Raw genomic sequence first — 26,263 nt, 5'->3', positions numbered from 1 at the left:
TTTAAGTACAGTAAGTCGTTCATCTCAAGACTATTATCTAATATCTAATAAAATGTGATAGCTACCATTTGAAGAAAAAGATCCCTGTTCATGCTGTAAGTCATCGTTGCCATGAAAGCTAAAGCTAAAGTGCTATTGATGGTTTTAATTGTTTGATATCGATTTGATTTAAACTGCACACAAATAAATAATCAAAGAATACAGATAATAATACATAAAATACAAAACGTTTGAGAGGAAGGATATAAGACACCCAAGTGGGCCTACTATATAAGGGATTCTCCCCCAAAGGATGTACTGTATACAGTAATACAAGCAACAGGCATCTGTCATTTTCACTTGATTCGTCTACATTTGATCCCCCTCTTGTGGCTGGTTCAAGTAGAAACGTGAAGAGTATATATTTTAATTCATGCTTTGTAAGAGGCAAAGACGTGTTTTCTTTTCAGGAATATAATGCTACGGCTGCGTTTCACGCGGCCCCTTCAGTGCGGCATCGAGCGCGTGTTTTCACATCCATCCTTACTATGGGCGAGGGGGGCTTACAGTACATTATCACAGAGTACATCTAAGACGTCCACAGAGGCGCGTTCAGCTCCAGTCTCGAGCATCCCTGTGGCCTACAGTGCTACAGCAGCAAGTAATTAACCCATTTAAACCGGGGAACGCGTCTGTGTGACCGCTTAAAGCATTATTTTATGCTTTGGCTGTTCAAAAACAAGCTCATATACAGTAGCGAGCGATATATGTGCTTGTAGATCTGCTGTTTTTTTGAAAAATCTTGGATAATGTGTGCAGATCTTTGAATATATATATTTTTAAAGCGAACATTTGTAACTCAAATCTTTGCTTCTGCTCGCGGTCCCTGGAACAAAATATTTTTAGATGGGGGTCCGCGGCCAAATGCATATATTTTGGGAGGTCCTTGACATGAAAAGGCTTGAGAACCACTGATATTATAGCAACATAGGTTTTTCCCCAGAAGCAAAGATTTGAGTTACAAATGTTCGCTTCAAAAAAATATATGTATTCAAAGATTTACACAAATGTTCACGACTTTAAAAAAAAAATGCAGATCTACACGCTCATGAGCTTGTAGATCTGCTATTTCTTCTAGAACAGCCAAAGACATCTAAAAAAAATGACACGCAGATGCGTTCCCCGGCCTCGAAGGGTTAAACTGTCAGCGTGCTCCTCGCCTGCGCTCCCACACCGCACACTTGTTTCCCGAAGGAGGCATTTTCATCTTCATGTTGATTTACACGTGCCTTCAGGTTAAATAACTATGCATGGCAGAAGTGTTATCATCAACCACGCATGGCGCGAGAACAGGGCTCCCCGTTTTCTCTCACCCCCCTCACCCTCACCCGCCACACATGTGTTCATGCCGGTTTTGAAATGGCTGCAGGCTAAAAATCGCGGCGGGCGGCGCCCCCCCCCCCCATCGCGCCCATCAAGCCCCGCGGCGCCGGCGCCGGGGCGAGCGAGGACCGAGAGAGGAAGAGTGAAGGAGAGCGAGCGGGCCAGAGCTCGCTCGTTATGATGATTGGACGTAATGACACATTCTGCACTGTCCTGATGCCCCAATTATTTCCCCCGTGCCGATCGTTTTCTCGTGGCAGTGATTTGATTGCCTCCCAAGAGAGAGGTTGGAGAAAAGGGGGGGTTGGGGGGGGGTTGGGGCGGGTGGAGCGGCGAGGCGACCCGCAGCGCGGAGGGTAGAGAAATGAGAGAAATATAGGGAAAAAGAGAGATGAGGAGTCACAGTGAGAGACAGACACTAACACATCTTTTTGGTTCCAGTATTATTCTTATTCTAGTGCTATACTGTATACAGTAGCTCCTGCCTGGGCCAGGGGGGAGTAGTTTAACCCTTTAAGACCGGGAACGCATCTGTGTGTCATGTTTAGATTTCTTTGGGCTATTCAAAAATAGGGCAATGTATGCATCGTTGTGACGGCCAGAAACCTCTTATCTCCATATTCTAAGTTTTCGTGTTTTTTTTTTTTTTTTCTGTAAATGAATGCCTTATACTTCGCCATACAGTGTCACCCAAAAGTAGCGGAATATAGCGAAAAACTTGAGCTTGTAGATCTGCTATTTTTGAATTAGAATTCTGAAAAGTAACAGTTTTGGACACATGCGCTTTCCACCCTACAGCAGCATTATGTTATATTGATATTGTGATACAAGACTATAGATATTGTCTGGGATTTCATGATATGTGTTGCCTTTTTGATGTTTTTTCTCTTAAGCCCTATAGACTGTAAATAAATAATTTTCCAGTTAGCTCAGGCGGTAGAGCTCTTGTCTTTGGCTCTTGTCCCGGACACTGGCAACTCGGCATAATATGCGTCTTAGTAAGTCTTAGTTACCCAAGCTGTGTCTAATCATATCATGATTAGACACAGCTTGGGTAACTAAGACTACACTAAGTGGATAAGTACTGGCTGACGGTATTGTAGGTGTTGCGCTCCACCTTAGCAATCCATCTCAGGGGTCTATATTGCATTGGTTCTCAAAGTGGGGTCATGGGACCCCCAGGGGTCCTTGGGGGGGTACCAGCAAAACTAGTTAATATGGTGTCACTATCATTTTAACCATATTGTATACTTTGGCTATTCAAAAATAGCAGATATACAAGCTCATAGCGTGGCACCGAGTGCCGTGATCTGCTATTTAAAAAAAAAATCCTGGCACAAAAATATTTTTTGAGACAGGGGGTCCGCAGCCAAACAAAAACTCATTTTGGGGGTCCTTGACATGAAAAAGTTTGAGAACTGTGCAATAAAGGGCATAGACACCCTCACAACACGCATCGCAATGCATTAAAAAAACGAAAAAAAAAACAAAAACGTTCACAATATGGTATTATGGTCGCAATATCAATATTACAGGTATTTGGTCCAAAAATACTGTGATATTAGATTTTGCCCACATATGACCCTACTGTCTTAAATCTTCCCATGGAGTGGCTTTCTCATGCAGTTTCCATTCCATTGCTTCATGCCCTGGCTAGTGGCTACGGGTTGTGTTTTAGGCATATCAAGTGGTATCAAGCCGGGGTCTTTTCAGTTAGGAGACCTCTCTTATACACACAGCGTGGCCTTTAACCATAGCTAATGGTGTGGAACCTTTCAACAACAGCATCCATTATACATGAAGAACCTTACCCCGCGGGTACCTCTCTAGAACAAATAACACTAAAACGTGCTTTCTGCGGTGGCTTTAGCAGCGAAAGTAAACAGCCCCGGTAGGATTTAGTTGTTTATGTAAAGCACACGCTCCCGATTACTCATTTACCCCCCCACCCACGGAGTGCAGGACCACCCATAGTCCTTTACTTCTTTCCTCTAAGGCAGTGCGTTTCTCACACATTTTCAAGGACCCCCCAAATTAATATGCATTTGGGGCGCGGACCCCCCCCCATCTGAACACATTTTGTGCCACGGGTGCCCAAGAAAATAGCAGATCTACAAGCTCACGACGTGTCACGATGTGAAACGTTGTGAGCTTGTAGATCGGCTATTTTCAATGTTTATAGGGTTGACGTGGTTGAAGCGATCTTCATGCATTTTGCTGGGGACCCCCTGGAACCCCTTCAATGACCCCTTTGGGGTTCCCCGGACCACACTTTGAGAACCACTGCTCTATAGGTATTGGTTCTCAACGTGGGGGCCGGGGTCCCCCAGGCGTCCTTGAGGGGGTTCCAGGGGGTCCCCAGCTAAATGTTTGATGTGCAGAAACCAAAATGGATCCATAACTCAGCGTGTGCTGCAAATAGAACCAAAAAGAACCCCTTTTCCGGGTCCATTTTGTACACCCCCTCAGAGTTAAATTAATCTTTAGCGGTGTAGATTAAGTGCAGCCGAGATCACAATCATATCAAAATTGGGGTCCGTGCTCTGCAGCGTCTAAAAACTGTGGGTCCTTGAAATTAAAAAGGTCGAGCCTCACTGCTCCGAGGGGTTTTTCTGCTGGGGATTTGCGTGTCACTTGATAAGAAGGGGACGCCAAAAGCCACTGGATTATATGAATCTCTACACAGCTAGAGAGACATTCTGGGAGCGCCTCTGGAACACGGGGGCATAATAATAACACATGAAGCATAACGCTTCATGTGTCGGCCTGGTTGTTGTGCTATTGTTTTTTTTTTGGAAGTCAGTGAGGCAATGCCGGAGTGGATAACAATCATTTCAAATAACCCTCAGGGCAGATTTATGCTTGGTCGAGTTTGTTGCCGGGTGCTGCGCGTCGAAAATAGCCGATCTGCAAGCTCACAACGCGTCGCGTAGCGACGCGTTGTGAGCTTGCAGATCGGCTATTTTCGATGGGGCTGTTTGAAGAAGCGATCTGACGCATAATGCGCGGCACATCTCCCTCCAGTGTCCTCGTGGGGATTCAACTGGTGCCTGGTTGTGTTAATGGTGCGTGTGTGTGTGAGTGCGTGTGTGCGTGCGTGCGTGCGTGCGTGCGTGCGTGCGTGCGTGCTTGTATTACTAAACTTGTGAGAGCCAAATGTCCCCACAGCTGCAGTAGATATTTTGAAAATAGTCATTGTAAGGACTATTTCCCTAGTCCTCACAAAGAGAAATCCTTGTTTTATGGTTAAAGTGATTTGGGGTGTTGGGTTGACTATAGGGAAAAGATTCAGGTTGGGGGGTTAGGATTAGACATTTAGAGGTTAGTTTTAGGGGTTGCCCTTGGAGATATATGCTTAGTTGCACGCCGGTGTTACTCACAGGGAAATAGCAGATCAAGTTAACGGTTTGTGAGGTTGTAGATCTTCGACTATCTGTCGACTATTTTCGATGTCGTCCTAAAATGTTGACCACAAGCAGTGGTGGAAAAAGTACTAAATTGTATTACTTAAGTAAAAGTGTCAATACTCAATGTAGTAAAAGTCCGGAATTCTAAATTGACTTGAGTAAAAGAACAAAAGTATTGGTATCAACATGAACTTAAAGTACCAAAAGTACTCATTAGGCAGAATGTCCCATTTCACAAGTTTTCAAATCTGAAAATTTGAAAATAGCAGATACAAGCTCAGTACGTCGCAATGCGACGCATTGTGAACTTGTAGATCGGCTATTTTCAAATGGCCTCAGAGATGTAGAGGAGTAGAAGTAAAATTACTCAAGTAAAAAAAAGAAAACACTGTATATACAGCAGTACTACAAACGTATGTGTGTGCGTCTGTGTGTGTGTGTGTGTGTGTGTGTGTGTGTGTGTGTGTGTGTGTGTGTGTGTGTGTGTGTGTGTGTGTGTGTGTGTGTGTGTGTGTGTGTGTAATGTATGCAGTAAAATCCTCAGTGTTAAATGAAGGTTCAATTACAGTAACAATGAGGGCTTTACCATTGTTGTGTGTTTATGACAGTCAACTAATCCAGCACCGTCAACGCGGCTTAAAGAACAACAATGCAGGATGTTACCCTTAAGACGGTGTTTTCCACCATGTCAGCTGTTTGCCAGCTTTACTGTATAGGATTTAGTATAAGTGTGCTTACGTATGTGTCTGTGTGTGTGTGTGTGTGTGTGTGTGTGTGTGTGTGTGTGTGTGTGTGTGTGTGTGTGTGTGCGTGCGTGCGTGCGTGCGTGCGTGCGTGTAATGCATGCGTGCACATGCATGTCTACACCGTGCATGTGTGTGCGTGAGCGTGTTTGTGTTCATGTGCTTACATGCATTTATCTGTGTGTGCGTGCATGCACGTCCATGTCGACACTTGTATGTGTGTGTGAGTGCGGGCGCGCGCATGTGTGCCAGAAACAGAATAAGAATCAGCTTCATTGTCACATCACAGGTTGACTTGTGGCTTTTTTTTCGTGCACACTCCATCATTTTGTTTGTTTTCGTGTGAAGAGAGAGGATAGAGGTAGAGTATGGCAGGAGAGAAAAGGAAAAAAAAACTGGAGATTTGTCAAATAATCAAAAAAATTGCATGGGTGTGTGCGTATGCGTGTGCATGTGCGTGTGCGTGTGCGTGTGCGTGTGAGTGCATCTGCGTGCGTGCGTGTGCTTGTGTACGTACATTGTGTACGTACACTGTACACAAGCATGGAACTGCTTGTGTACAGTTCCATGACGCAATCTAAGATTTCCCTATGGGATTTTCAAAGGAAAAAAAAAATACTTCCGTGACCCGGGGGGTAGCGGGAGTGACGTCAGAACTTTGGTACTCTATTTGAAAATAGCTCATCTACTGTACGAGCTATAGCAGATCTAGCTATGTTCACAAATCTTGGAATAGGCTCTATGCACAGCAGCAGTAGTGTGAAGACATTCCCAGGTGTTGCCAATGATACTAATGAAGGCTCTGTTCCATTCTGGTCAAACAGAGTCAGGGTGCTGATGTTGTGCATGTTGACTCACTGGAAACTGTAACACCAGTGGGTCTCAAATTGTGGTCCAGGGACCCTCGGGGTTCCTTGAGGGGGTTTCCAAATGGCCCCTTACGGGTGTGTAACTCTGAGAGTGCACAAATGCAACCAAATGGACCCGTAAGAGTCCATTTGGTTCCATTTGTACACTCTCAGAGTTATGGGGGTCGTTGAAATGTAAAAGCGTGAGAACCACTGTGCTACACGAACATGGAACAGAGCCTTCATTAGTATCATTGGTAACACCTGTGAAGGAAGTAAGGAAGAGGCCCAATTTCCTTCCAATATGGCTGCTGTGATAGACTGTACATGAAGAGTCTATCTTGAGGTTTGTTTTTGCCATTATCTTTTCCAGGGAGTTTGGCCGATGGAAGGTGAGCAGCCTGGCGGTGGAGAAGCGGGAGGCCGCGGGGGGCAGCGGTGGTCTGGCTCTGCCCCTGGACCCGGACTTCATGCACACCATCCGCCTGCTGGGGCGCAGGCCCAGCCTCCAGACAATCACGGACAGCATCATCAAGAAGTACGGAACCCACGTGCTCCTCGCCGCCACGCTGGGAGGTACGGACGCAGCAGGGGGGGGGGGTCATTTGGTGATGTCCCACATTTAACACTCAAATTCAGTTCTTTTATATTTCCTCCAAATATTTGTATTTGTATCTGATTTTTGTTTGATGCTGAGGGCATCTCAATCTATGTGCCCATCCATCCACATGAGACATGTGACACACATGGAGACACATGACTAGAATTCTTGTCTGGAAACCATACATTCATTACCCACTTTCAACCTGCGGCGACCCTATTTTGGGCGAACATTTTCTTTTTTAGCGGTGCCAACCGCTCTACGTTTGACTCTGTCCGTATGAGCGTCCGTATGTTATGTCCGTCCGAGCACGGGATGAGCACGGCAAAGAAGCAACACATACAAACACACGCACGCACACACACACACACACACACACACACACACACACACACACACACACACACACACACACACACACACACACACACACACACACACACACACACACACACACACACACACACACACGGACTTGGAGATTGCCTATGCCATCTCTCCTCTCATTGGCCACACGTGCCACTGGTTATCAAAGAGGGACCCCCAGCGTATGTTATGTCCGACCGTCCGTAAGAGCACGGGATGAGCACGGGATTTTAAACATAAATCCAGTTTGCAGCATGCCACCAAGTCCAAATTTGGTCTGTGGACTTAGACCACCAATAGGGACGAGCATTAATTGCTGAAGCCCCGCCCCCTCTGTCTTCCCATTGGCTGGCCTTTAAACAGCCAGCGTCCGTATGTTATGTCCGTCCGAGCACGGGATGAGCACGGCAAAGAAGCAACACATACAAACACACGCACACACACACACACACACACACACACACACACACACACACAGACTTGGAGATTGCCTATGCCATCTCTCCTCTCATTGACCACACGTGCCACTGGTTATCAAAGAGGGGTCCAGGGACCCCCAGCGTATGTTATGTCCGTCCGTCCGTATGAGCACGGGATGAGCACGGGATTTTAAACAGCTATAACTCCAGTTTGCAGCATGCCACCAAGTCCAAATTTGGTCTGTGGACTTAGACCACCAATAGGGACGAGCATTAATTGCTGAAGCCCCGCCCCCTCTGTCTTCCCATTGGCTGGCCTTTAAACAGCCATAATTCAAGTTCGCAGCATGCTACGGAGTACAAATTTTGTACATGGACTAAAACCACCAATAGGGACGAACTGTAATTACTTAAGCCCCGCCCTCTCTGTCTGCCCATTGGCTGGGCTTGAAACAGCCATTATTCCAGTTTGCAGCATGCTACCAAGTACAAATTTGGTAAGTGGACTCAGACCACCAATAGGGACGAACTGAAATGAGTTAAGCCCCGCCCCAAAGGCACCGCTTCCTTCACACAGGGTGTGATTTTTCTTCCAGAATAGGGAGTTGTGAGTGCCACGCTCAATTTATTTTCTGAAATGACGCCTCTGGGTATAATGGATTTACTGGGAGGGATGCAATGTTTTCTTTCCTATAGGAGAAGTACTGAAAATTCATGTGTTAATTTGTGAGCCACGTCATATTTTGGGGCGTAGTGTGCGTCAAGTGAAACACTATCATGGGTTAGCGCTTCAAATAACATGAATGACATCCAGAAAGGCATAGAAACCTTTTGGGAAATGGTACACTGTCTGACATGATATATGATATGTGATACATATATGATTCATATGACTGATATTGTTATTTATCTTTCAAAAAAATGAAAAATAAAAGACATGTCGCATTGTCGTAAGAAGAACCGCATAAGCCAGAAGTGGTTAAGAAAATATCCCTGCATCAGATGCTTTGGTGTATGGAAGCATTTGAAAAAACACCTTCAAAGGAAGCCTAATTTACATAGGTATTCTCTCGCCGGATTAATTTCCCTCTCTCTCTCTCTATTTCCCAGCACAGATTTAATAGTTTAATTGCATTTTTAGTTTATTTTTTATCAGAGGAACCTGTGAAACCTTTACTCGGATGACTTTATTCAAATTTCCCTTTTGACAGAGAAGAAAAGATCAGATCGCTGACATTTAGAAGAACGCGAGGAGTTATTTGTAGCGGCAACAAAGCCTTGGTATTTGTGATTCGACCTACATCAAAGCAATAGAATTCCCCAAAGGGACGCTCCCCGGAGACATGGCGCCGTGTCGTCGGGCGGAAACCTTGTATGTCCAAATACCGCTACTTTCCAGGAAATGGAAACAAACAAGAACCCGTGTCAGTGGTGTAAAGTAACTAAGTACATTTACTCAAGTACCGTGCTTAAGTAATATTTTGAGGTACTTTTACTTTACTGGAGTATTTCCACATTTTCTATACTTTTACTTCTACTCCACTACATCTCGTAGGCAAATAGTGTACTTTTACTCGACTACAATTTTTTGAAAACTTTAGTTACTTTGCAGATCTAAATTATTACATTTTAAAACATGCATTAACCACTTTAGCCCTATTTTATACCTTGGCCATTTGAAAATAGCAGATCTACAAGCTCACAACGCGTCGCATCGCGACGCATTGTGAGCTTGTAGATCTGCTATTTTCAAACATTTTAGTACTTTGACTTTCGGTACTTAAAGTAGGCCTACATTTTGATACCAATACTTTTACTCAAGTCAATTTTGAATTCTGGACTTTTACTTGTAACGGAGTACTTCTACATTGCAGTATTGATACTTTTACTTTGAGTAAAACATTTGAGTACTTTTTCCACCACTGAATGTACTGTAGTTATTATTTTGTCTCAAGCTCTTGCTAATACTTTTCATCGGTTCAATATTTATAAAACTCACAGACAGACTTATCAACCTGCACTCCCTATTTTGAGAAGCAGATTTTTTATATAACTTGTTTATTTCTTACATGAAAATCTTTTTATTTCTTTTTATAATCGACAAAATCGATTAGTCTTATCTACCACTTGAGCGTTGCATTATACTTCATTGTACCATAGTGCTGTGTGCGAAAACAGCCGATCTACAAGCTATTATTTCTAAACATCCAATTTAAAAAATCATCACACAATGTGATTGCTCGGCTGCTGCTGATTACTTGCATGCTGTGATTGTGGTAATTGTTTGCAGCCCGTTGGAAAAGCAACGCACGAAATGTAATGTATTTATGTTTGAAAATCTGCGCTGTTTTCTACTCAGGTTATTCATTAGGGCCGAGCAATACATCAAAAACTAATCCAAATATCCGCAATATTGGTCTGGAGTAAAAAAAAAATCGCAATTAGAGGTTCTTCCCAAATCGTTCAGTCCCTATTATGAATTCATTATGATAAAAACAAGGCGGTCTGATCAATGAGTTTAAATGAAAAGCCTGATATATACACAGCCGTTTTGCCTAATCAAACACTGAATGAACAACCCTCCGCCCCTACAGGGTGGACAGTACTTAATCACTCCTGCGTTCTTCCAACCTGTCTGAGGAAGATCCTAATGTACCGTGATTAGTCACAGATAATGAAGCTTGTTCACTTCCCCTTAGGGCTATATGACTTAAATGTAATGATTATTTCAAACTTTTGTATCATTTACGATCATATGATTATAAAAAAAATCTACAGCTTGCAGATCTGGCTATTTTCGCACAAGCCACCATTGTGCAATCATGTATGTACAGTAATCATCTGTGTGTCTCTGCGTTCGTCCCCAAAATCTCTTCTGCCCGGTTCTCCTCAGTGGCTGGAGCAATGGATTTGCATTAGCACACAGCCATTGACCATTACCATGTGCACGGAACACCAAAGCCCGTTTTTCGCTTTCTCCAAATGTCAACTATTCATTAGCGTTTTTTGTTGGCTTCGCTGGCTCCCGGGTTGCCAAATCATGTGCGCGAAACAAGCGCCGGTGTTGCCACCTCCGTGAAACAAGCGGACCATCCGTGACGCACTTTGGGTGATCATATCCCCCGACGGGTATGGTTTAGTGGAGTATAATTGAATCAATCAATCAATCAACTTTATCGTCACACAATTACTGGTAAAAGTGAGGTGAAACTCTTATTCATGCAGGCTTTCACATTTGTACTGTAGTTCAAGGAGTGAAACATCATTTAGAGCACACATTGGCAACTGGCGGCCCGGGGGCCACATGCGGCCCCACCTTCACTTAATGCGACCCACAGGTTAATAACAGAATACTGATATACTATTGATTTCAGCTGTTCCAATTCCAAACATGCAAACATGACCCGCTTTAATTACTTCAGTCTATATTAGTAGCTTAATGACTAGTATTAAAATTCTATTGTCTGCGACGCGTTTTGAGCTTGTAGATCGGCTATTTTTGCTACTTTTGTGTGACATAGAATTCATTTACGAAAAAAGTTCAAATACGGAGATAAGAGGTGTCTGCCCGAAAGCATATGCAATGTGGCCCTCTGGAGTCAGTGTGGAAATATAGTGGCCCTCTCCACCATCAAAGTTGCATCACCCCTGATTTCGAGGTGATTTCGAGGTTCTGAATGTGGGTGTCCATACATTCCCCGTTCATTACCCATAGCCCTTGCTTTCCTCTGTCCCCCCAGGGGAGGAGTCTCTCACCATATTTGTGGACAAGCGGAAGCTGATCCGCGGCCAGGAGCCCTCCTTCTCAGGGCCCGACCCCGGCGGCGCTAGCAGCTACTTGAATGGCACGGGGCCAGTGACCCTGGAGGCCCTCCACCAGCTGGCTGCCTCTTACTTCACAGACAGAGAGAGCACGCTGCGGAGGCTCCACCATCTCCAGATAGCGTCCACCGCCATACGGGTATGTGTGTGTGTGAGTTCAAAGGAAGCCATCTGATGCCCGATTTTATCCAGCGGTGTAAAGTGACTAATGTACTCAAGTACTGTACTTAAGTACACTTTTGAGTTTTTTTTTTACTTTACTGGAGTATTTCCAATCTTCTGTGCTTTTACTTCTACTCCACTACATCTCAGAGGCAAATGTTGTACTTATACTCCACTACAATTATTTGAGAGCTTTAGTTACTAGTTACTTTGTAGATTTGGGTAATTATAACAAAACATACATTAACCACTTCAGCCCTATATACATTTCGACCATATGAAAATAGCCGATCTACAAGCTCACAATGCGTCGCGATGCAACGCATTGTGAGCTTGTAGATCTTCATACAGTTGAAAACTTGTGAAATGGGACATTCTGCATAATGAGTACTTTCTACTTTTGGTACTTTAAGTACATTTTGATGCCAGTACTTTTACTCAAGTGAATTTGCTTGGGATCTCTGGAACAACATATTTAGAGATATTTTTATATGTTTTTATATGTTTTTATATATTTTATATTTTTTATATTTTCTATATTTCTATTTTTTTATGTTTAAAAAAAAACTATTAGGATTTAGAAAACATTTTAGAATCGGCTTCACGTCTTAATGGGTTAATTGGTTATGCTTCGTCGCAAGACAGTGTCTCTCGTCGAACATAGCTGATTTAGCTGTAGTATCAGCCATGTTCAGCACACAACACGGTGCCTAATGCTTCATTTCCACAGAACCGTGTGTTCCGTTTCCGTTTATTCCGTTTATTCCATTAATATCTATATGGGAACCTCCGTTATATCTCCGATTATCTCCTTCCGTTTTTGTTTTGCCGCACGGAATTTGCCTTGAGTACGTTGACATTTTTAAAAACTTTTTCAAAGAGACTGCATCCCTGTGTACCAGGAAATAAGCAGAAGACACTATTTGATTCAATTCAGCCGCTTGACTGTGATACTAATAACACACTTTATTCATAGAGCGCCTCTCAGGTACTCGTTTGCACTTTGCATTCATTAAAAATAATCGTTAGGATTAATCCGTTAAATGAATGCATTTTCCTTCCGTATAAAGTGGAGGGAATATCGGCCATCTCGCACAGCTGTGTGGAAATTAGGCATAATGCTGCACTATCTGTCGGGAGGGGGGAACGCAGCTAATGGTGCTCATGTATAATGTGCTTGTTCCTCTCACTAGCTGCTTCGTCTGCCTCCTCCTCCTCCGACGAACACTTTATTTGAAGAAGGGCCACCGCTTTCAGTTTAGCTGCCTTTGTTGAGGGACTATTATATCGCGCCTCTGCGCAATGCGTTTGGTTCGGGAGGGGGAAACGTATGGAAGAATAGCTGTTGTTTGTTTTGTTTAGTTGTTTGTGTTTTGCCATCTTTATCCCCAGTTTCACTAAAACAGCGAATCGTGTTTGATGGAGTTTTTTAATTTGGCTTTTCTTTCCCCAGGTTAACGGCTTACCATATAACACAAATGATTTGTATTTACAAGCAAGGGGTAGTTTCACCTCCTGAGCAGGGAGGATGCGGGAGGGGACGTATTCAGCCTTTAATCAGGCCTTATTCAAATGTTCTATACCAGGGGTCTTCAACAGGGGGTCCGGGACCCCTAGGGGGTCCTCAGAGTTACTAGGGGGTCCGCCAAATCTTTGTGTGATATGATTTTTTATTACTTTTTTATTTGTTTTTTTGTTTTTGTTTTAACCCCTTGAACCCTAGCATCCCTTTTCTGAGGAGAACTTTCGCCAAAAGTAGCAGATCTGCAAGCTCACAACGCCTCGCGCTGAGAGGCGTTGTGAGCTTGTAGATCGGCTATTTTTGGCAAAGAGTTCTAGGTGTAGAGGGGGAAAAAAGAGCAGCAAAAGTTGATCCGAAACACAATTTTATACAATACAGAGGGGGTCCCTGCTTCATCTCTCTCTCAGCTAGGGGGTCCTTGGCCTGAAAACGTTGAAGACCCCAGTTCTATACAGTACACTGTACCGCAGGGGTCGGCAATAGGCGGCCCGCGGGCCGAAATTGGCCCCCCAGAAATAATATCTGGCCCGTGAGATAATTTTGAGAATTTAATTTTTTTGAATTTTTTTTTTTTTTTTTTTTTAGAAAAATATTTTTTGATTTTTTTTTTGGGGGGAGGGATTTTATTTTTATACAGTATCAGACCGATAGTCTCACATATAGGCCGCTATTATATCTATTATATCCAAATACAGAAACTATCCCCACCTAAATAATGACTATTACTCCATGTTGAGAGTGGGTACATCCACACATGTCCGTAAGCTAGCGTGCAACGGTACGCTGGCTACGCGACGGTAGCCCCGTCCACTCCCATGTTAAAAAAAAACCGGAACGGTACTTCCGGTTTTAAACTTAACATGGGAGTGGATGGGACTTCCGGCGTCCGTACAGTAACTTGACGGAGATATGTGGATGCACCCAGAGAATGACAGCGGGGTATAACGTGGGCGGCGCTCGCTCAATGACATGAAAAAAAGTCAGTGGACACTGGAAAGCACTTGGTGCTGAAATAGCAAACAAGCAGTAGTATGGTATGAAATAAAAACTGTCAACTTTCCTCTTCAAACTTTTCGATAGCGCCATTGTTGTTGTTTGTATCTCGCTCACTAGCAGCAGCTGAAATGTTTTCTGCAATCAAGCGACAGACTGAACAAATAACAGCGAGCGCCCCCCTATGTATTTTTTATTTAGTTAGTAAATGGCGCATTGTAATTATAACTAATGTAGCGCTCGTTTCAAGAGACTCTGAAATCAAGCACTCCATGATCAAATGGATTCATCTTTTATCTTGGTCTGATTTTAATTCGGTTTAATTATGTTAATGTTCACATTGTTGGTGCCATCAGTCACATATTAGTAAAGATACAGTATGAATGATTTACTGAAAAGTGTTATAAAAAAAGTATTAAAAATGAATGTTAAAATAATTATAAATACTTATTTCATAGAACCTGAACCCACTTTTGAAATCATGCACTCATAAACACGATGCATTTTAAAGGATTTATAACATTTTATAGCTAGATTAGAGGAAAATGGAGAAGAAAAAAAAAATCACCAGAAAAATTGCCTGTGCTGATATTTAAACCGGAAAAAATGTTGATTTATATTGGTCAAACAGAACCGAATTAGACCCAAATTAGACCCGAATTAGACCGAGTTAGACCCGAATTAGACGGGCGCGTGTTGTGCGCGCGCGTGCATGTTCGCGGAATGTCTGGGAGTGATATTGGCCCTAGGTTTATCTCAATTGCCTACCCCTGCTGTACCGTATACCTCAAAGTGAGCGATGCCTCTTATTTGCTCATCCTTCAAGAGTATTAGAAGCAAACCGAAGTTGTTCCGAACGTGCAGACGTTTTTCTGTGTGCCGTAAGCAAATAGTACACATTTGCAAGATGGAGAGTGAAAGAATTGAACATACAGTAAGACGTCGTCGAGTCGTCCACCTGTGTAAAACATCAGCGTACTGATGTTGTCATTTGATGGCTGTTGATGGATGTAACTATATTGCGCAAATTAATCAATTCAGAAGACACACTATAGCTCTCTGCCGCCGTGAGTAGCCATTGATGAAGACGAGTGCTGCAGCTAACTGAGAATGTGTGTTCTGATGGCTCTGAGCCTGACGGATCGTGGATGTCCTTATCCATTCGTTTGCACGCAAGCTGACTGTCATTTGGAAGCCATTTTGCAGTGTTAGTGTTGAGTTAGGGGGAGAGAGAGAGAGAGAGAGAGATGACAGTGAGAAACAGAAAAAAGAGAAACGGGGGGGGTGGGGTGGGGGGGTAATAAATTGTGAGGGCTGTTGATCACCAGCTGTTATATACAGTATGTCCATTCATTAAAAGACATATGGCAATGGGGTTTCAATGAGAAATGGAAGACAAGTTGTTCAGCATAAATTTATGCTGGCCTAAGGTATGAGTCGCTGCCAAGCACATTACGGTTTGCGAACTCCACAAGGTTTTTTATGGCTGTTGGATGTGTGCGTGTGCGTGTGTGTGTGTGTGTGTGTGTGTGTGTGTGTGTGTGTGTGTGTGTGTGTGTGTGTGTGTGCTGTGAGTTGGAGATTAATCAGCTGTGTGTGGGGTTGTTGATTTCTACTCCCAGAATCACCACTGAATTATTCAGTCTATGGGAGATGTTGATATGTTTCTATGATGATGCTCTGCAAGCCGTGGAATTAACCGGTTAGGACCGGGAACGTAGCTGTGTGTCATTTTAAGATTTATTTGGTGCCACGCTACGAGCTTGTAGATCTACTATGTTTTTTTTTTTATCGTGACAATGTGTGCAAATCTTTGAATACATATATTTTTTAAAGCGATTTTTTTTTACTCAAATCTTTGCTTCTGGGGGGTCCCTGGAACACAATATTTTAAGATAGGGGTCCGTGGCCAAATACACATTATTTTGGGTGGTCCTTGACATGAGCATTTTTAAAAACTGTTAAGATTTAAGAGACATTTGTAGAATCCTCCAGAAGCAATACGATTTGAGTTACAAATGTTCACTTAAAAAAAATAATATATATATTCAAAGTTTTGCACACATTTTCACGATAAAAAAAGAAATAGCAGAACTACAAGCTCATAGCGCGGCACTCGGTGCCGCGCTATGAGCTTGTAGATCTGCTATTTCTGAATAGCCAAAGTAATCGTAAAATGACACACAGATGCGTTCCCGGTCTTAAAGGGTTAATAAGACGAACACCACATTCCTTTCAAATGCATGTGTTACGAGCTGGGATCAATCATAGATGTGTATAGATGGTACTCCGTTATAGCCTATAATCTTTAAACCTGATTTATGTGTCTTTGCACTATGGCGTTGGGTGCAGAAAATAGCACCCTTTGCGTCGTTGTGGGCTTGTAGATCTACTATTTTCAAGGCGTGACAACACAGGACAAGTATCAAGTAAACATGCAATGGATGAACATTCTGTCTCAAAACTTCTGTTGCATAAGGTTCTTTATTATCCCTGATGTGCGTCTATAAGACAGCAATCGTGTAGTTTGTGACATCGTAATCTCTCAAGGCAGATTCTGCTAACAGCCAGTGGTGGAAGAAGTACTCAGATATTTTACTTAAGTAAAAGTAGCAACACTACAATATAAAAATACAAGTAAAAGGCCGGTGTTCAAAATGTTACTTGAGTAAAAGTACAAAAGTATTGGCATCAACATGTACTTAAAGTACCAAAAGTAAAAGCACTAAAATGTTTGAAAATAGCAGATCTACAAGCTCGGCTATTTTCAAATAGCCTAGGTATAAAATAGGGCTAAAGTGGTTAATGTATGTTTTATAATGTAATCATTTATATCTGCAAAGTAACTAGTAACTAAAGTTTTCAAATAATTGTAGTGGAGTAAAAGTACAATATTTGCCTCTGAGATGTAGTGGAGTAGAAGTAAAAGTACTGAAAATTGGAAATACTCCAGTAAAGTAAAAAATACCTCCAAATTGTACTTAAGTACATGTACTTCATTACTTTACACCACTGCCAACAGCAGAAAAAAAGAGGGAAGACATTTAGTTTTTCCTTTTCTTTTTACCGAACGGGTTCCCACATAGGCAACACAATGGCTCCCTCCAAGGATTTATTTAGGGGGGAAAAGTTCCTTACCCAACAAAAGCAAAAGCCCCTGTGGGTGTATGATGTTATTGTCGTTAATCTTTTTCATAAAAATGTTATCCATTTAGGCTATCCTTTAAGCATCAGGCTATACTCCTCCCATGAGAAAAGACAGATAACTCTCCTGCCAACTCTCTTGGCTGAGACACAGATCTGGACATCATCAAAGTTGTTATTCACTCTCTTGACAACTGGTTTCGTACACTGAGAAACTGAACGTTTCTGCAGAGACCACAGGGCAGTGTTGTTTTTGACAGCACATTTTGATTTAGTGATTTAGTTTTTGTCTAGTTTTAGTCGACTAAATATCACGAGATTATAGTCTTCTAAATCTACAATTGATTTAGTCGACTAAAATGTATTTTGGCGGTGCCTTGATGGCGTCGTAATGGCTGATTTTACACTTGGTTGCATGCTGAAAATAGCCGATCTACAAGCTCACAACGCGTCGCAGCGCGACGCGTTGTGAGCTTGTAGATCGGCTATTTTCAGAGCGCAACACCTGAGCACAACCAAGCATAAAATGACTTGTCTTTTAGTTCTACTGGATCTCTTCTCCACTAGTCCCTCACTAACATTTTAGTCTAGTTTTTGTTTGTTGACGAAATTGTCAATATATTTAGTCTTAGTTTTAGTCATCATAGCTTAGTTTTTATTTCGTTTTTTATTTAGTTTTCAGTGAAAAAAGGTAGTCGACCAACATTTTTCGTCATAGTTTTAGTCGGCGAAATCAACACTGCCACAGGGTCAATATGGTACAGCCCTCCACATCAGTGGTTCCCAAATGATTGGCCGTGAACCACTTTTGGGTCGCGGGCAAATTGTTATCCAATTTCTCTTGCATTAGTTGCTCATTAGTCTTGCATTAGTTGCTCATTACTTTCATTGGTTGAGACTATGTAGAGTCTACAATGTAGATTCTACATAGTCTCAACCAACCCCACACAAGTATTGATTGTATGTATTAGACGTTATGTTTAATGTCATGCATATCAAATAGATATAAGGTATTAAAAAATGATGAGAGCCCGTCCAGTTGTGAAATATTTCAATATTACTTATAGTGTGTCTCATTAATTCAACATTCTTTCAAACAAGAAAACTGTGTACTGTACATATGATGATTGACATGGATAGAATCAATATGTGCAAATATACACCGAATGCCTTATCACATTGACTCATGGCTCAGTGCATGGGCACGCAAGAACGCAAAGATTGACCCATGACTTCTTTGTGGATGAAAGAAAATATTACGATTAATATATTATGAATAGTTACGTACGCGAATATAGCGATCCCCTGTCACACTTAATATATTATGAATATGTACGCGAATATAGCGATCCCCTGTCACACTTAAGTTATTTATACATATTGATGTCAGTGGAATACATCTTACAAAAAGAGAATACAGGGGGGAAAAAAGGAAATCCTTGAAACTTTGGATATTAACATAATCTTTGATATATTTGTTCTCAGGTGACCGAAACCAGAACCGGGCCTCTCGGATGCAGCAACTACGACAACCTGGACTCGGTGAGCTCCGTGCTGGTGCACAGCCCAGAGAACAAGGTTCACCTGCAAGGTACTAAAGAAAGTGAAGCACTTTGCGCTTGTTAAAGCGCTCGCACACTGTTGGGCTCCATTTCAGATAATTCTTTATTGCACCCACTAAGTGCTGTGACACTCTTCATGAGACGAAACAGCAGCCGAAGACAACACCTGCCAGAATTTCGGGGGGTTTGGAAGTGTCCTTCGTCGTCTTTTTCTTCTTTTTCACCTGCACATGTCTAGCACAGCAGTGTTGATTTCGTCGACTAAAACTATGACGAAAAATGTTTGTCGACTACCTTTTTTCACTGACGAAAACTACATAAAAACGAAATAAAAACCAAGCTATGACGACTAAAACTGAGACTAAATATATTGACAATTTCGTCAACAAATAAAAACTAGACTAAGACTAAGTCATTTTATGCTTGTTTGCGCTCGGGTGTTGCGCTCCAAAAATAGCCGATCTACAAGCTCACAACGCGCCACAGCGCGACGCGTTGTGGGCTTGTAGATCGGCTATTTTCAGCATGCAACCAAGTGTAAAATCAGCCATTACGACGCCATCAAGGCACCGCCAAAATACATTTTAGTCGACTAAATCAACTGCAGATTTAGTCGACTAAAATCTTATGATATTTAGTCAACTAAAACTAGACTAAAACTAAAACTTTTCCGATGATTAAAATATGACTAAAATTAAATGGAATTTTACTCAAAAGGAAAGACTAAAACTAAATCAAAATGTGCTGTCAAAATCAACACTGTAGCACAGGGGTCTTCGAGATTGTTCAGGCCAAGGACCCCTTAGCTGAGAGAGAGATGAAGCAGTGCTCCCTACATATTGTATAAAACTAAGTTGGATTAAACCTTTTCATAGATTTCATAGATAGCTTCATAGATGTGTTGTAAGTATACTTGTTTACACAGTATACCTTTTCTATGTTGGATTCATGTTCATTCATTTTCATACTTTTAACCAGTTAAGCTACTTGGTCAACTTGACCTCTGTTCTTGGTCTGCTCTTTTTTCCCCCCCTTCCTCTGCACCAAATATCTTCGCCGAAAATAGCAGAGCTTGCAGATCTGCTATTTCCGGCAAATGTTCCCACTAGAATTGGAATGCTATAGTAGGGGTGTCACGATTCACTTACCTCACGATTCGATTCAAAATCGATTCCTAGGGTGCCGATTCGATTAAAATTGCGATTCTGCGATTAATTGATATTCGATTCGATTCTGCGATTTATTGCGATTTTCTAGGGTGCCGATTCGATTAAAATTGCGATTCTGCGATTAATTGATATTCGATTCTGCGATTTATTGCGATTTTCTACCCCAAATCACTTTGCTTTAATTATACTAGAACATTTTCATATAATATAAACCATGAAAAGTTGAATCATACACTTCAATGCAGCCAGATCATGTCAGTCAGTCTTTCTGACATTGATTTCAGACAAAGTGCCAGTGAAAAAGGTACTAACTTATAATTTTTTTTTTTTTTTTAAATCGATTTTAATATTTTGATTCGATTTTTAAAATCGTGGCATTAAGAATCGCGATTTATTCATGAATCGATTTTTTTTGACAGGCCTATGCTATAGGGTTCAAGTGGGTAAAGTTCCTATCACACAACAATTAGGCTACCCCGCTAGAGTATCTCTGAAGGCCCCCTATGGGCCCCGGACCACCCTTTGAAGACCAACGGTACAGCAGACTGCGGCAGCTCCTCTGATACGCTGCGATGCATATAGCCTAGTGTACTTATTATCTTACAACGGCTCTGTTGTCAGAAAGTACCTACAACCACTCTGCTTTGCTGATCTAGAAGTCGGCATGAGAACAAATAAGGCTGTTTTCTTATCTGGGGTTGTCTCTTTTTTTCCCCTCCTGTTTTTGTGTTTGTGCTCCAAATGTTCTAGCAAGCTTCATGTTTCGTTATAGCCCTGAATGCAGAACAAGCAGAATGCAGAAACGCCTCGAGGCAGAAAGTATTATCTACCACTTTGTAGGGATTGTATTTGATGTGATTTTGTTCTTAGGATGAAGGCAGCCGCAGCAGCAGCAGCCAAACGCTAAGTGTAGCGGTTGAACTCTCCCGCTCTGCTAAAAGTTGGAAATTGCCCTAGTGTGCATACAGGATCGTGCAAAGCATATCATACTTGTAGATGCCTGTAAACACCAAACCCCATATAGTTCTAGGTTTTCAAGAGATGTTTTTTTGTATCGTTCCATCTTATATAATACGACGCGAGTGCAAAAGGGTAAAATTCTTTGGTTTCGAAAAAGAAGAATAGCAAAGTATTTACAGTTATAGTACAGTTTGAGGTGCGTGAATGTGCGGTGTGCATGGTTCCTGCTTCTAATATTATATTCATATGCACAGTATGTGTCTACTTTCGCGTGCATGTGCGTGCGTGCACATACGTGCGTGTGTGTATAAGCAGTACATTTTTGTGTGCACATATGTCTGTGTGTGTGGTCTTAATATTGTTGCTGTCGGGCAGAAACCTCATATCTCCGTATTTCAACTTTTTATGTTTTTTTGGTAAATTAACTACTTTGTCATAGTCCTACTTTGTCAGAGCAGATCTAACAGCGCAAAACGCGTCATGGTGCGACACGTTTTGAGCTTGTAGATATGCTACTTTTTATTTTTTTAATTTGAGTCCTTGAAAAGTAACAGTTTTGGACATTTGAGGTTTTCACCCGACAGCAACGACATACAAAGGGTCAGCTGCCTGTGTGTGTGTGTGTGTGTGTGTGTGTGTGTGTGTGTGTGTTTAAATACTATAGATTTAAATATTATTCATAGCGATGTGACTCAAGTCTGCGTGTGCGTCATGTCACAGACCGAAAATAGCCGATCTACAAGCTCACAACGTGTCGCCCTGCGACGCGTTGTGAGCTTGTAGATCAGCTATTTTCGGTCTGTGACACCCGCGCGCACCCATGATGACTTGTTTTAGTCCTACTGGATCTCTTCTCCACTCGTCCCTCCCTAACATAGTCTAGTTTTATTTGTTGACGAAATTGTCAGTATATTTAGTCGTAGTTTTATTCATCATAGCTTAGTTTTTTTTTTCATTTTTTAAAATATTTTTTTTATCCCACGATTGTTGTAACCCTTTTTCACCTGGAGCCAATTATCTAAGTGATCCTGGGCACTACACTCCCCCCGCCATCCTTATTTTGTTTTTTAATTTAGTTTGTCAGTGAAAAAAGGTAGTCGACAAACAATTTTCGTCATAGTTTTTACTCACAATCAACACCGGTGTCTGTCGTTGTCCCCACAGGCCTGCAGGTCATCCTGCCCGGCTACCTGCGGAGCCGCTTCGTCCAGGCTGCCCTCAACTACATCGGCTGTAACTCGGAGGGCCAGTTTGTGTGCCGGGCGGGCGACTGCTGGTGCCAGTGCGGCGCCGGCTTCCCCCAGTGCAACTGTCCTCGCACGGACCTGCACGCCCTGGAGAGCGGCCTGCTGCGCGTCCGCGAGGCCTTGACACAGACCAACCGGGAGTTTCAGGAATCTGGTGAGTGGTTCTGAACCACGCACACACACACACACACAGACCAACAGCCTTGGGTGGAGAGATCATCATCATCATCATAACCTTTATTTCAGCTCGGAGTACAGTTGAGGGGCAGGCCCTCATTTTCAATGTAGCCGAGATACAGAACACAGTAATCTAACAGGAATAGACATTCACATACAGCAACATAAAAAATACATGAATCAGAATACAGAAAGAACTCAAAAAACTAAAATACTCAAAGAACTAGAACAGATCTACCAACATTAAATAATTAAATAAAGCAGTTACAATCCTGAACAAAAATGTTGGGAATCATTTCCCAGACTATATTTGTCGAAACGTTGGTTTCATTTCATTAAACTTTCTGCATCGTGGCTAAGAGTTGTGCGGCCTCATCCTTATCAACATTATTACCTGCCGTGGCCAGCACCTCATCAACACAGGTGTGCGCTCCATACTCTGTGTTTGCCGGGAATCATTTCCCTGAAATTACCTAAAGGATGGAAGCGATTTGATTCTCAAGGCCCTCTGGAGCTCATTCCAGGCAGATGGAGCACTGACAGAAAATGCTGTCTTGCCTAACTCAGTGTGTGCAAAAGGAACCTTGAGCGACAGGAGATCACTCGAGCGGGTGTGGTATGTAATAGGGTTCTGATCCAACATAGAACAAACATACGGGGGGAGCATTCCTGTGCTTATCACGCCTCTCAGATAGAGAGCATAAGCCTGCGTTCCCATAGTGTACAGTGATGGGTACCATAGGTGTCACCAGTGACCCATCTTAGGGCAGAATGGTACACTGTGTCGAGGCGCTTTAAAATTATAGTACTATAGATATAGTACAATAGGACATAGGGTTCTCGAACCTTTATTATGTCAAAGACCTCCAAATGTATTTGGCTGCAGAACCCCATCTGAAATGTGTCATATATGGGACAAGATTTGTGTTAACATTTAAATCTTTGTTTTTTCAGATCTACAAGCTCAGTTAGCTTGTAGATTGGCTTTTTTCAGACAGCTGATTTATGGTTGAAGTAGTTTATTTTTGATTGTCAGGAGCAGGCGTTAGAATCCAAGTGCAGGAACTCAAAACCGATGCAGGAGATGAGGATCACATTAACTTGACTGCTATGGACAATGCAGATTAACAACAACTGAACTCAAACATAACACTTGACACCAGCAACAAGGAACAATTTATGGACCAGCACTAAACCGAAAAACAGTGTCTTTATATAGTCTCTGGAGCTTCGTCACCCAACCAGGCTCAGCTGGTCCCCACAGATGACGGCACTATGAGGTCAATCAGACTCTTTGCCCCAGGGAGAAGGGAGAGGAGTCTGAGGGGACATAGGAGCAGAGGCAGAGGCACACTAAAGCCCAGGCATGCTGGCAGCTCAAATTTGATTTCCTATCCAGAAATTCCAGATCGGAGGCGGATTGATTTGATGCAATCTGAACACGGCTAAGGAAGTCTGATATTCAGGCGGAATGGGATTCAAATCTGATTTGCAAAAATCTGATTCAATGTGTTTTTTTTTTTGGGTTGCTGTTCAGGCTCCATTAAAAAAAACAATGCGACTCCATTACTCCAATCTGGATAGGCCGCAAATCAGATTTGGCCTGGATTTTGGGCTGCCAGTCTGAACATGGCCTTATAGTGGCAAACAGTCACATCAGGGACACAAGAGGTGAACACTGTCCACGTACAGAGGCTGTGATCCTGACAATGATGCCATATTAACTAATTTTGCTGGGGGACACCCTGGAAGGACTTTTAAGACCATGTTTAACACATTGACCGCCATAGGTTAATCTCATAATGTACTCACCAGTGCCAACGTTTTATTGTTGTTTTTTGTTTTTTTCACGTCGCCATAGACTTTGTTAAAATCCTTAAAATTGAGCCGTGCACTGTAAACATCGCAGACATCTGCCTGCTTCTACCACTGAAGAACGCATGTCAAACGGTGCCTCCATGTTGTAGTTAGAACGGTTTATGTTAAACAGTGATCGACGAGGAGAAGAAAACAACAAGGAGAAAAATGAGTTTCAGTTTCGTCATTAGAATAAGGGCTGACCGCATCGGCAAAACCGGAATCCCAAATAAGGGCTTTCCGGTGGTGTTACAATGAAATAGTACGTGTAGAAAATTGAAGAAAAAAAAAAAAAATTGAAAAAAAGGAAAAAGCACCACGGCCCGTAGGCTACGGGATCGGCGCTTTACAGTTGGATTTATCGGCCCGTAGGCTACGGGCCCGGCGGGTAGAGTGTTAATACCAACAAAATGAAAGAATGAAAAGAGAAAAAAAAGACCATTACTGCATCAAAAGTAATCAACAAACTATACCATAAAAACTGGTCAAACATTGGCCAAATTCTCAAATAATATAAGAAGGAGGAAACAATTGCGTTGCGAGGCGTTGTGGGCTTGTAGATCGGCTATTTTCACAATATTTATCTGTGGAACCGAGTCAAACTAAACATAATGCCTCTGCTCCTACAATTCCAAGTTCTCGTCAGGGTGGGGCGTCCCCAGTTGAAATATTATTTCGGGGGGTCACGGCCTGAAAAAGTTGAGAACCACTGTGGGCTGTCATTACATCATTACTGTGCAACAAGAACAGTGACAGGCTGTATGGAGACAAATCTTACGATTGTGTGCAGATCCCTCCCAGCTCCGATGTCAGCAGATCCCGCGTGCAATTCTGAACACATTTGTGTCGCCCAGTGGTCCGTGTTAAGTGTGATTGTTAATTCCTTGCGTCGATTATGTTTGCGTGACCAGTCAATGAAAGGTTGCAATTATAGTCGGGTTTCTTTGGCCCACGTTTGTTTTTGTTGTGTCCTTCGTGAAAGAAACATGGTTACGTTGTGTTCTGGCTGCGACGCAGTTGCAAAATTGTACCCATTATGTTCCGACAGTTCCGTTGCTAATTTGCTCCCTAAAATGTTTTACACGGACCAATAATGGCAGCGTGCAGACAGCATGATCTTTCAGCCTCGAATTTGAGTTAGGAGCTGCTTGAAGTAGCCGTATCGATCTGGACAAAGTTGGGTCCACTGATGAATCTGCAAAGTGTAGAAAACATTCATTTGTAGGGCATTGACGTTCTATCTCTTTTGTCTCCTCCCAAAACTCATTCTCAATTCTGTCTCGTCGTGTTAGCTGGAAAAAAAAAAGAAACCTCCATGAAGTAATTTTGGGGGTGAACTATCCCCATCCAAATTTTAACCACAGGTTTAACCACTTTCACCCTGTATACATTGTTGAAAATAGCCGATCTGAGCTTGTAGATCTGCTATCTAACCCATTGAGATCTGGAACGCATATGTGTCATTTTTAGACTTTAGCTAAAAAGCATTATTTTACACTTTGGCTATTCAAAAATAGCAGATCTACAAGCTCATAGCGCGGCACCGAGTGCCGTGCTACGAGCTTGTAGATCTGCTATTTTTGAAAAATCTAGAAAATGTGTGCAAATCTTTGAATATATATATTTGTTAAGCGTTTGTAACATTTGTAACTCAAATATTTGCTTCTCGGGGTCCCTGGAACAAAACATTTTGAGATGGGGGTCTGCGGCCAAATACATATCATGTTGGGGTCCTTGACATGAAAAAGTTTGAGAACCACTGACACAGCAACGCAAGTTTTTTCAAAAAACTATTAGGATTTAGAAGACATTTTGTAGAATCCGAACCTCAGGCCTTAAAGTGAACTAGAATAGGGCTCCGCAGGCCGGGTTGCCTACCGCAAACTTTGGAAGGCAGATCTG

At 42.4% G+C, this 26,263-nt stretch overlaps 1 protein-coding gene across 1 annotated transcript in view; it reads left to right on the top strand.

The window, feature by feature from the left end:
* The window catches only part of LOC311045833 (BMP/retinoic acid-inducible neural-specific protein 3-like), a gene marked incomplete at its 3' end in the record, with an annotated part of 42,119 nt that overhangs the window by 6,787 nt on the left and 9,069 nt on the right, over positions 1–26,263 (top strand). Inside the window, exons 3-6 of the mRNA XM_084057887.1 lie at positions 6,734–6,936; positions 11,487–11,707; positions 18,875–18,980; positions 22,245–22,481. Of these exons, the coding sequence (XP_083914013.1) occupies positions 6,734–6,936; positions 11,487–11,707; positions 18,875–18,980; positions 22,245–22,481 (767 nt within the window). The remainder of the gene's footprint in view (positions 1–6,733; positions 6,937–11,486; positions 11,708–18,874; positions 18,981–22,244; positions 22,482–26,263) is intronic.

The sequence above is a fragment of the Gymnoscopelus microlampas genome (genome assembly GCF_963454915.1).
Source record: "Gymnoscopelus microlampas genome assembly, chromosome: 5".
Lineage (NCBI taxonomy): Eukaryota > Metazoa > Chordata > Actinopteri > Myctophiformes > Myctophidae > Gymnoscopelus > Gymnoscopelus microlampas.
This window is presented reverse-complemented; position numbering and strand designations above follow the sequence as displayed.